Genomic DNA, 13,019 nt, shown 5'->3' on the forward strand with positions numbered 1-13,019 from the left:
GTTTCTTCCCACGGCAGTGAGACTGCTGAATGATCTCTAAAACAAATCTTCGTGAATCTACTACTTATTAATAATATTTATTTTTTTTATATATATATATATATACACACATATACATATATATATATATATATACACACATATAAAATGTACATAGGTTCTGTGTATCTGTTTGTATGTTATGTCTGAATATGTGTTTGCACTGTCCTTGCACTCTGTCTAGAATACACTGATTCTTCAGTTTGTACTGGAACAGTCAAATGATAAATAAACTTGATCGTGAATCATTCAGGGCTACATCTTTTGCCTAAAATTTATAAAAGTCAAAATGGAATTTAAATAATAAAATAAATTATTTAAAATAGATAACATATTATACATTTGTACTTGAACTTGTACTTCAAATGTATAATATGTTAATAGAGTCAACAATGGCAGTGATTCTCCATAGAAGAATGTCGATCAATAAGGGTTTCTTTGTTCTTTGTGATTATCAAATGTTTTGATTAGTGTGCAGAATTTTAACAAAAACAATGGAGTTAATGCTTAAAAACAAAGAACATGTTTAGCCTAGATAGATTTCACTATTAAATTCAGTGAAAATATCAGATGACAACTGTTCATAAAAAGTTTGGTGTCATCATGTTTTATTTATTTTTTTATTTCAATATATTTCCAAAGTGTAAGTTTTTTTTTGTAGGCTGCATCCCTTAAAGATAAATGGGGTCTAGGTTACAAGCCAAGTTACAGCAGATCGAAAACTATCTCATCCTCTGGAAGGCCACCTTTGCGAAGACCAGAAAGGACCAGGTGAGAATACATTTCCTTTTCTTTGTGGCACGTTGAGATTTTCATGTGGCATCTGTGATTGTAACCAGTAAACTGCATTTTAAAGTTAAATTTCTGCTGCTTTGTTGGAACTGGGATGCAACCAGGTATTATTCACGTGCAATGATGCAATGAACAACAGCATAAAAAATAAGCAATTGGTTTGTTTCTGCTGTGGTAAAGGATTTTTTAAAGATACTAGAATATTTCCTTTTTTTAAAAAAAAATTGTCTTTGGTTGTTTATCTTGCATAACATGAAAAGATCCAAATTGGATATTTGTTTAATTATTAACAATGAATTTTGAAGATTTTACACTATGATTTTGGAATAGATGGTAATGATGATGATGTATTTATTGTTTAACCTCTTGTATTTAAAAGGCAATGTCACTTTCAATTAAAGCATTATTAATCTTTAGGTTGTCCTAAAAAAATAGGCAATTGCACTGATCAATTGTTAGCTAAATGATACCAATAATTAAGCCAGGCATCTTTTATAGTGCACCTGTTATTTAAAGGTGATCTATGTCAATTAATTGCTTTATGTTATGTCACCTCAGATTTACAATCAGTCAGAACCTAAATAGTTTGAAAAGAATGAAGCACTGTGTGCAGAGAAAAGAACAATAAAGATCTATTTATAAAGTGAAATCTGTAGTTGACCTAATAGATGTGTGTGAGACCCTCAAATAAGATATTGGATTGTTGTCAAAATCAATCAATAAATACATTTAAAGTTTGTCATGGAATATCAATTAAACATATTTTTAATATGGCTAGTTGCTTATAAGAAAAGATTTCAGATCAACATGTTAAGCATGTGGTAAAGTTATAAATAATAGCTGATTTTGCATTTTAAAGCAATTTATCTGAGATTCCTAATGTATATGGTAAGTAGCTTCATTCCAAAGTATTTACGGTAAGCGTAGTGATTATGCAATGTGATGACAGCACCAGTAACCCTGGTTCGAATCTGGCGCTAACTATAAGGAGTTTATATGTTCTCTCCATGACCGCGTGAGTTTCTTCCGAGCGCTCCAGTTTCCTCTCACCCTCTGAAAACATAGTGTTTATAGGTTAATTGTATATTTGATCGGAAGGGCCAGTTACCATGCTATATCTCTATATTAAAAAATAAATTAAATTTAAATTCTTCCAACATCCATTGATTTTTTTTTATGCAGCTATTGGTTTGTGTGAAATTCACAATCTAATATTCATTTTGGAACATAGAACAATCCAGTACAGTGTAGGCCCTCTGGCCCTCAATGTTGTGCCAAAAAATGTTGTTCCTTCCAAAAAAAAGTTTAAAATAATTTTATGCATTGGTACCTATTACGTGCTGCCCTGCAGAGCATGAGTTCAATGCAGCACTTGTATCTGTCCAGAGCATCGTAACACTGTTGTGCAAGGAACATGGTGTGAACCCTTGCCTTCGCAGTTGCTATTTTGGAAATCAGGTGAAAAGTCCTGCCCCCATGCCTTGCTGTGAAGAAGTGCCTCTGAAGGCTGATTTTGGGCAATTAAAGTTGAGCTTCATGGACACTGAGCTTGAGAGGCATGGGGCTGTACTTTGGCTGGTGCTTTTTAGTCTTGGTCATTGCTGGGGACTAACAACATATATTAATGTGTTGACAGACCTTCCAATTCCTACAAATGTTCTCATTTGGGGTGTGATGGAAGTTGTTGCTTCATCCTCTCTTTGTTTGGCAATAGCTCTTACTCGCTGCTGAGAGATTTTTTTTTGTAACAAGTTAAAAGGCCACACTTAAAGGAGAGAGAGCAAAGGAATTCACACCAGTTTCCTGGCACAGTAGCATGTCAGTAATGCCTCTCCTTATTTATGTTGACCCCCTACTGGGGTTGATTTAATTTGTGCTCTTCCTGGGAATGGTTGCCAAACACTAACCAAATACCAGTACTCTGCATAATTCCTTGTGTTTGTTGTACTCGTACATTTTCTTTCAGTTCTAGAGCTAGTGAGATGGAAGATGGTGAAGTCCAAACTCCAGATCAACCTATGCCTGGGGCAGGACCAAGAGTGACTTTTAAAGTACAGGAAATGGTAAGGCTTTTGAGAAGATTTAAAATCAGAGATGATGGAAAAAATGCCTTTTGAACTATGTTATATCAATAAGATTATTGAAAAGAAAAGTCCGCAATGAACACTGCACACTGAAAATTGAACCTTGTGGCTTTTTGAGACGATCTCACTTTTAAAACTCCAACCCAAAATATAAATATAGTTAGGATTGGAATTTCGAAATCGAGACCTCTTTGTTCAATTCTCGTGGTGTCCTTTGAAACATATTTAAAAATCAAGTCATTTTATCACAAGACTGCAGTGGAGAAAATTAATTTATCCCATCAAGTTTGTTTATGGATTATTATAGTGTTCCTATTTGTTTATTTTTGTTAAAGAGAATAAATTTTTTAAAGCTTTAATGCTATTTAAAAATATAACATTCACAAATCATTTGCCTTTTTAATTTCCACTGTAAGTTTAATTGGAAATAAATAAAATAGTTAAACTATTATTAATGCTACAACTTGCTTATTTTGGTTATATATTGAAAGAGGAAGAAAAAGCAAGCATCAAGCTGAGATGTTGATCACATAATAATAGAAAGATGATTGGTGACATGTTTTAAACCTGTAAATAAGGCAGATATATACAAAAAGTATAATGAGTCAGTTGTTTAGATTTATAGCATATCCAAATTGGTTTTAATTGTTTTCTAGAAAACTGGATCCAAATTCTAATCTTTCAGAGAAAAATATGCATTGTCATTGTAATTAAATGAGCAACAATATAGAAAGTCAGCTAGTCAATATCAAAATTAAAGTGTTTGTTTAGATTAAGTCATCAAATTATGATGATCAAATTTATTTTTATGGAAGTGTTCAAATTATATTGCAGGTATAACTTCTGCTTTCACTCCTACTCTACCCCTCTTCTTCCTATTCCTATACGCAAAGTCATTACAATTTGTACATTCATGTGTTGGTTGTATTGTTCTGAAAATAGGATTTAATTATTGGATTTTTAAAAATGTATTTGCAGCATTTGGGAAGGTACGCATGAATATGGTACCTGTAATAAATAATTCATAGAATTTAGTGTGCAAGTTTGTATAGGTTCATGATTAAAATTGTTACATAGATCAGCGCTGTTTTTTCGTCATTTTTCCCTCGTAGTCATTTTCATGTAGAAAAACAGAAAAGTCCTACATTAGTGACCTTTCAAGTTGTAAAAGAATTCTAAACTATTCATTATGAATATGACAGAATAATTCAAACTTAATTTTCAATCATTATCAAAGACAAATGTGGCAACTTTCAGTCAACCAGATAATTGTGTTATTTTGGGGAACTGTAATTATAATGCTGGTGAACAAAGCTGAATATTTTATAAACAATGATGTGGATTGCAACATCTGAATTATCACAAGTGTTTTGGTAATAGATGCCAGTTCCTTTTTATAATGTACAATTAATGAGAGTATTGCATGTTGTAAATTATTATATAACTACATTTTCCTTTTACTTCATTAAAGCTGAATGATACAGCTTTGGCCCTAACAAGGCAAGCCAGCACTCCAAAGGAAGGGTATTTTCAGGTACTAGTTTAAAATCTGCTCTGCAATGAAATCAATTGCTTCATGGGAGAACCCTCTTGACATTCTATCAGCTTTAAACTGTGCAAGTTCAGTTTCACATCCTACATATATTGTGACAGCTTGTCCCACAGTATTTTGAATAGAATCGAGTAATAATGTTGAGAACATCACTGGGCTACTTTTGCATCACAACAGGTGATTAGCAAATTACCTTAAAACATTTTGTCGTGGTTGTTTGAAAACCAGTCAAGTGCTTTAAAGGTGCACAATGATTCAAATGTAAACCTGAGGAATTAATTTTATTGTATAGATCAGATGATTGATTTAATAGTACAGTATATTCAAAGTCTGATCTTAGTCACTCTCCTCCAGTGTTACTGAACTTGTATTGCACTTTTCCTTAACTAACCCACCCTTTTCTTTAATCTACAGGCAATTTTAATTTGTGCTGAATTTGCTTCATTAATATTCATCTCTATCTTCATGTCTATCTTCATACAGGATGAAGGAAATACCTATGGCTGTTATTCTAATGAAAGTTGAGACCTCTACTCAAATAATAATGCAAAAATTAAATTTCATTGGATGCTAAATTTTATTTTTTATTAATTAATTTTGAAAAAGTCTATCGTAGGAATATAGTGCTACATTTCTGAAAAATTATTTGAGAACTTTCCAGAATTCCTCAAGGGTAGTAAGAGATTTGTAATTGGTCTTTAATGCATGAGGAGGAAAAAAATAATAAACTGAGAAATCTACCTTGCTAAATTGTTGAAAGCATAGTCCCTCATGGCCAGATGGTCTTCTAATAAAGGATGGAAAGTACATATTTAATATCATTGTTGCCCTTCAGAAATCAGTTCAGGTTCCTGTTTTTTGGAGACTGACTTTCCATTTCCAACAATGGTGTTGGTCTTGTTTCCTACTTCGTGATAGTTGCAATTGAAGTAAGCAGCACTGGGTGAATACAATTGCTTTTAGGAGAAATTATCATAATCTTCAATTCACAGAGATAAGTAGAGTGCATCTTCAATTCCTCTCTGGAGTACCTTTCAGTGAAAGTACTTGTACTCAGGAACACAAATATAAGATTACATTGAATGGAGAAGATCATTTCCAGGGTCTTTGGAGTAATTTAGTGGCTTCATAGTTCTAGTGCTTTATCTATCTTAGGCAGAAGATTTCTTCCACAGTTTCAATTTTAAAGGATGTCTATGTTGATTAATTTGCCTAATGCAGCATTTCTCATTTCATATTACAAAAGCCATTCTGTCTGCTCAAGATGGTAATTGGTTCTAATTCAAACGAATACTGTAGCTTAACCATAAGTGCATATAACATAAAAATAATTGTGAACTTCTTCATTTTTTATGGCATTAGTTCCCCGAGGAGACAGAACTGGATCTGTTATCAGTCACCGTTGATACTCCATCTCATTTTTCACCCATCAGTGAACATTCAGTGTTTAGTTCACCTAACACCCCACGTATTGTTCAACAAAGACTTGCCTTCCAGCTTGATGATGCAAAACGTGATGATAGTTTGACATCTTCTAGTGAAGAATCTGACCGGGACGAAGAGTATGATAAAGAAAAAACGCAATATGTGAGGAGAACACCGTAAGCATTTTTCTTTATAGTAATTTGTTTACAAATATTTTAATTTGTTTCAGAATCTATATCTAGGCACAGAATCTCATTTGAACCATCATTGGGACAAATATATTTAATTTGTTTCCCAGTTCATCTTAAGTAGTTGCATGTAATCCCCAGGTTAAGAGGATGAGTTGAAAAGCTTGTTTCTATGCTGTAGTGTTCCATGGTGCTAATGGTTGATTACAGAGTTAAATATTAAAATTGCAGCAAATTTATATTATAATTTTAAGTTCTTTGCATAGTAAGAGAAGCAGTTAAGTTGATAATCAGATTAGGCTAAAGAATCAGAATTTATTGGTCATGATCATGTCACAAAATTTGTTGTTTTTCAGCAGGCATCTCAGTGTGTAAATATTTCTATAACCACATTTTAAATGAAATAAAAAAGTGCAAGAGAAAGAAAAATATAATGTAAGATAGTGTCTGTGGTTCATTGTGTTCATCCAGAAATCTGATGGTAGATGGGAAGTAACTGTCCTTGTGCCACTGAGTGTTCGTCCTCAGAGTCTCCTGTATCTTTTTCTCAAGGTAGCAGAGTGATGAGGGTATGGCCTAGGTGGCAGGGGTACTTGAGGATAGAGACTGCTTTATTAAGACACCACTTCTTGTAGATGTCCTCAATGGAGTGAAGACTGGTGTCCGTGATGTTACAGGCCGAACTAACAACCTTCTGGTGTTTTTCCTGAGCGTTGGCACCTCCATACCTGACAGTGATACAACTACCCAGAATGCTCTCCACGGTAGAAAAATAGACAATGGGAATGAATCATTCATTTGATGGGTGATTACTTATAGGGTGCCACATGGTCAGTAAGGAGAGCTCATTGAATTATAATCAATACTTTTAATTCATTTACACCCTGCCCTATATCTATCAAAGTTTAGTCCAAAGTGGGAGAGTGAGCCATAAAATGTCTTTAAAGAACATATAAAAAATTGAGTAGGTAAGAAAGCATCAAATGGAGTACAATGTGGGAAGTTGTGAACCTGAATACAATAAAATCTTGAATAGTGAGAAACTAGTTGATGTTGGCATCCTTTTTAGCTGAATGGCATTTTACATAAAGCTGATTGACTAGAACTGTGCATAATAGTCCAAGTGTGGTCTCATCAATACCTTGTACAGTTGAAAAAAATGGCCTGACTGATGAAGGCAAATGTGTCAAATGCTTCCTTCACCACCCTGACTATCTGTGTTGCCACTTGCATGAAACCATTTACCTGTAGCCTGATGCCTCTGTTCTACAGCACTAGCCAGGGTCCTACAATTTACAGTGTAATCCCTGCCCTGGTTTATCTTTGGAAAATGCAACACCTAGTACCTGTTTGAGTTAAATTGCATCTGCTATTCCTTGGCCAACTTCCCCTGTTGTACTTCCATACAATTTTCTTCACTCTCCACTGTACCACCTATTTTGGTGTCACCTGCAAAGTCTTAAAATGCATGATCAAGAGCTGATCAAATGATTCTAGATCATTGTAGAAAGCTAAGGAAGTAAAATACAGGGGCCCTGGTAGATATATTTGCATCATCTTTATCCACAGGTGAGGTACTGATATACTAAACCAACCATTCTCAACCTATTTTTGGCTGTGGCTCTTTATGACAATGGAAACAGACATAACATGTAACTCGAATAATAAATTGATTGAAGTTAAATTGTTCAATAAATGAAACTTAAATTTGGATTTCTGGGACAATGAAGACTCTAAAGATATGGTTACCAGGGCACAGGCCTTCAGCAAACCTGGTTCATGCTCACTGCAGGATTTGATGCCTATTCAATGTAATCAAAGATAAATTTAGATTGTGTGTTTAGAAAGTTTAATTAGTAGATGCACAGGAAGGAGAGGAGGGAAAGATGAAAATGAGAGGAAAATCAGTTAATGAATATTTTGGATTCTATGTTTCAAGTATGAAGTTAACTCTTTTGATCATTCTGCAGACATAGTGTGCGCAAGAAGTCTCCTGGCTTTGCTGCAGTCCAGCAACTTTTTAGTGATCGATGGCCATCAGCAGCAATGAGCAGAAATTCTCTAACAGCAACAACAGAAAGGAACATTGATTTTGAACTTGATGTTAGAGTTGAAATTGAAAGTGGGAAATGCGTATTGCACCCAACTACACAGCAGCCTCAACAAATAGAACATGAAGAATTAAACCTGAAAAGGTAAGTCAACCCTCCATTACACGATTTGATTTGTAAAATACTTCAGTCACATAAACATATCTGGTTTTCAGCCAGTTTGTTTCCTGTGAATAAAGTTAATTAAAAGATTGGCCTAATTAGACATTTCCCATTGTTCCTCTGCACTCAACTATTTTACAGTGTACGTTTTTGTAAATATGTGCTAAAGTTGATGTGGCACTAACAACTGGAGATCTGGGGAATTGGTGATCTTTGAGATCACCTGGTGATATGGCCGTAGGTGAAGTCTCAGAGGACTGCAAAATAGCCCGTATTGTTCCCTAGTTTCAAAAGGGCATTAAGGATAATCAGACCATAAGATACAGGAGAAGGAAGAGGCCATTCAGCCCACCGAGTCCGTTCTGACATTTCATCATGAGCTGATCCATTCTCCTACTCAGCCCCACTCCTTTGCCTTTCCCCCATAGTCTTTGATACCCTAATTATTCAGATACCTATCAAACTCTACCTTAAATGCACCCAACAACTTGGCCTCCATATCTACCCATAGTGGCAAATTTCAGAGGTTCATCACTCCCTGGCCAAAGAAATTCCTCCGCATCTCTGTTTTGAATGGGCACCCTTTAATTCTGTTCTGCCCTCTTGTACTTGACTCCCCTACCATGAGAAACAACTTTGGCACATTGACTGTCCAGATTTTTCAACACTTGAAATGCTTCAACGAGTTACCCTCTCTTGTTCTGAACTCCAAGGAGGACAGTTCAAGAGCAGTCAAATGTTCTTCATTTGCTAATCTCTTCATTCCAGGAATCATACTTCAATGCCAACACATCCTTTCCTAAATAAGGAACCCAATGCCTTACAAAGCCTCAACATCACATCCCTGCTCTTGAATCCTATTCCTCTAGTATGCATGCCAACATTGCATTTGCCTTCATCACCACTGACTCAACCTAAAGTTTAACCTTCAGATAATCCTGCAAAAAAAATTGTAAGACCCTTTGCACCTCCTAATTTTTAATTTTCTTCACATTCAAGTTATAGTGTGCCCTTTTATTCCTTTTACCAAAGTGTATGACCGTACACTTTTGAATATTGTATTTCATTTGCTATTTCTTTGACTATACTCTTAATCTAAGTCTCTGCAGCCTATTCTTTTCCTCATTACTACCTGCCTCTACATCTATCTTTGTATCTTGAAGACTTGGTCACAAAACTATTTATTTCACAATCTATATAATTAACGTAAAAAGTAAAAAGTGACCTAACACCAGCCCCTGCAGAACACCACTGGTAACTGGTAGCCAACCAGAATAGGATCCCTTTATTCCCACTGTTTCCTTCTGATCAGCCAATGCTCTACCCATGCTAGTAACCTTTAATGAAATTGCATGTTGTTAAGCAGCCCATGTGTGTCACCTTGTCAAATCCAGCAAATCTTTGGCCAGGAACTCTGGCATCAATAGCTATTTGAGAAGATTTTTAGGAGTAGGATTTATTTGCATTTTGAGAAGTGCAGACTTTCGTGTTTTACTCCTATTAACTGTACTAATGTTTTCTTCTGTGATTTGGTGTCACATTTGGTGTCTGAAGCATCTTTCAACTTTTTATTGCATTGAGTGTTCCAAACAAGTGTATTTTGTTGTTTTGCTGCCATTTTCAATTTAATTTTTTTGAAGTTTCATGTTAAAACAGCTTAATAAAGTACATAGTAAATCTTTAAATTTTAATTGCCTAAAACATCACAGTGTAGAATTATGAAATTGGTAAATTAATTGTTTATTTGTACAGAAATATTGAAAAGAATTTTAAAAATTTGGACCAAGATACTCCTCCAAAGAAGAAAAAACCTCATCAAAATTATACATCAACTACACATATATCAGGTGGGAAAAAAGTACCCCATACTCTTCAAACCAAGACGACAGAATTTGAAACTACAGTTTTTTACATTCCAGGAGTTGATGTAAAGGTAATAATCACATCCTTATGATAAAGATTTACTTCTAAATTTTACTTGTGGAAAATGTGACATATTATGATGTATTTTATATTAGGTATAGATTTTTTTTTGAAGTTGATAGATTGTGGGAGTAGTGTGGGTCACAAACAAACACAAACACTTAACAACCCAGTTTAAAATGCCGAAGCTCTGCTCAAGCCAGACAGTCTAGGTTCCCAGTGCCTTTGTAAAGACAATGGAAACTGCTTTGCTGAAGGACTTCACAACTAGGTGGTAATTGGACATGCTGTGGAGTAATAGATTATTGTTTTGGAAAGCAACAAGTGAACGGAGTCAGAAGATTGGGTCTGGTGCCACAGTCTATCTGAAGGCAGTTTGGTGTTCTAGGAAGATCATGTGGTTTTGCGAGCAGAGAGAACCAAACAGAGAGAGAGAGACTGCTGGTTTTCTGCAGTGGCTTTTGGAAGCCTGTTTGAAACTCCATTTTGAAGTTAGGTTGTGAGTTCTTAGTTCAGCCTGTTTAATGCCCTTGTGGTCCAAACAAGAGGAGATGGCTAACTGCATAATATTTCACCTGAGATAAGGGAAACAGAAAAGGAACTCTGGTGACATGAAAGAATGAAGTTATCATCTGGAAAACTCTGATAAGGCAAGTTTCTTCAGCAAGACATTGAAGTGGCAGATCGGAAGGAATCAGTTTGTCCAACAAGCAACAAATCTCTCTGAAAACCAACAAAAACCTTCCTGAGTGGTAACCATTTACCTTTCAAGCACCAAAGCCTAGTGAAGATTCATAAGTGTTAAATTCTATGCACAGTATAAGGACGTGGAGAAGTGAGATTGGCCTGTGAATCAAAGAACTTCTCTGAACTTTACACATATTACATACTCAAGCACTTAGAATTAGAAGGGGGCTAAGTTAAGTTCATAGTAATAAGTTAAAGTTTGATCCTGTTTTTGTATTTAAAGAATATTAAAAGTAACTTTTGTTTAAGTAACCATTTGTCTTGGTGAATTTATATTGCTGCTGGGTTTTGGGGTCCTCTGAGCCCGTCACAAAAAGAAATATGAATTGCTTGATCTATATTTAATAAAGGCTGGTTATTATTAGATATTTGGGTTTGAAATAGGATCTTCAATATATCTACATTGGGCTTTATAAAATCCATTGCCCAGATTTGCCACTGACAGTTTCCACCCAATTGCCCACCCTTAATTGTCAATGACTTTTGAACTATTTTTAAATATTTCTGATCATTTAAAGTCTGAAAGTAGTTCAAATATTTTTTCAAAACGTATAAATAAATATTTTAAAAGTTAAAGTAAATTGAAAATGAAAATGGTGAGTTTGTTGTTGAGGGGTCTGATGGTGGAGGGGTAGCAGCTGTTCCTAAACCTGGTGGTGCGAATTTTATGGCACCTATACCTCTTTCTTGATGGCAACAGTGAGAACAGATCATTTTATGTGTGGTGTGGATCCTTGATGATTTCTACTGTGTTCCATGTAGATATTCTCGATAATGGCAAGATTGTTCCCTGTGATGTACTGGACTGTGACCACCAGCTTTTGTAGGGCTTTCTGCTCAGGGGCATTGCTGCCCCCACAGCAGGCTGTGATGCAGCCAATCAGCACACTTTCCACTACACATCTGTTGAAGTTTAGCAAGGTTCTAATGTTTTACTGAACCCCCGCAAACTCCTGAGTAGTTGGAGGTGCTGATGTGCTTTCTTCACTATGAAATTAGTATGTCCTCCATGATAGTGACTCCCAGGAATTTAAATCTGCTCACCATCTCCACCTCTGATCACTGGATTGTCCACCTCTGGTTTTCCCTTCCACAATCAGCTACTTGGTCTTGGTGTCAGTGAGTGAGAGGTTGTTGTTCGTACACTGTTCAACTAAGTTTTCAATCTCCTTCCTGTATTCTGACTTATCGCCACTTTTTTATAGAACTCATTACCGTGGTATTTTCAGCAAATTTGTAGATGGTGATGTTGTCATACCAAGCCACACTGTCATAGTTGTAAAGCGAGTAGAATAGGGGGCTAAGTACGCAGCCCTGTGGTGCTCCAATACTGATGGAGGTTGTGTTGAAGATGTTCTTGCTAATCTGCACTGGTTGCTAATCTACACTGGTATGGAGGTGAGGTAATCCAGGATCCAATGCTTCAATGGGATATTGAGACCCAGGTCTTGGAGTTTGATGATTAGTTTTGAGGGGATGATAGAGCTGAAAGCCAAACTAGTCGATAAAGAGCTTCCTGATGTATGCAGTTTTGCTGCCGAGTGTTCCAGGGTTTTGTGCAGAGCCAGTGAGATGGCATCTGCCATAGGCCTACTACTGCAGTAGACAAATTGGAACAGATCCATGTCATCGCTCAGACAGGAGCTGATATGCTTCAACAATCGCCTCACAAAACACTTCATCACTGTGGATGTGAGCAATCATTAAAGTTCAAAGCAAACTGACCTGCAAACAGCTGACTGCTTGAAACATTGGTTACCTACCCTTACTTCCACTGGATGCTATGTGACTTGCTGTGTTTCACGTCAACATAGGAACTTATGAAATAGGAGCAGGAGTAGGCAATCTGGCTCATCAAACCTGTTCAGCCAGTCAGTGACTGATCTGATGACAGGCTCATCTTCACCTATCTGCCTTTTCCTCACATCCCTTAATTCCCTTACTATGTAGAAATCTATCTAAACTTGTCTTAAATATATTTACTGAAGTTGCCTCCACTGCATCAATGGTGTTACGAGCCCAGAGGACCTATAAACTCAGCAGCAATTGATATTCA

The 13,019-nt window shown here is 35.9% G+C and overlaps 1 protein-coding gene across 6 annotated transcripts in view; it reads left to right on the forward strand.

Moving 5' to 3' along the window:
• kiaa1109 (KIAA1109 ortholog) overlaps positions 1-13,019 on the forward strand; it is a 479,529-nt gene that overhangs the window by 383,006 nt on the left and 83,504 nt on the right. For 5 of the 6 annotated variants that reach the window (XM_069925175.1, XM_069925177.1, XM_069925176.1 and 2 more), the window contains 6 exons: positions 701-810; positions 2,798-2,894; positions 4,387-4,449; positions 5,830-6,068; positions 8,051-8,275; positions 10,046-10,226. In XM_069925175.1, the coding sequence (XP_069781276.1) occupies positions 701-810; positions 2,798-2,894; positions 4,387-4,449; positions 5,830-6,068; positions 8,051-8,275; positions 10,046-10,226 (915 nt within the window). The remainder of the gene's footprint in view (positions 1-700; positions 811-2,797; positions 2,895-4,386; positions 4,450-5,829; positions 6,069-8,050; positions 8,276-10,045; positions 10,227-13,019) is intronic. The other variant, XM_069925178.1, reaches the window with a different exon arrangement.

Source organism: Narcine bancroftii, chromosome 3 (genome assembly GCF_036971445.1).
Source record: "Narcine bancroftii isolate sNarBan1 chromosome 3, sNarBan1.hap1, whole genome shotgun sequence".
NCBI classification, from domain to species: domain Eukaryota; kingdom Metazoa; phylum Chordata; class Chondrichthyes; order Torpediniformes; family Narcinidae; genus Narcine; species Narcine bancroftii.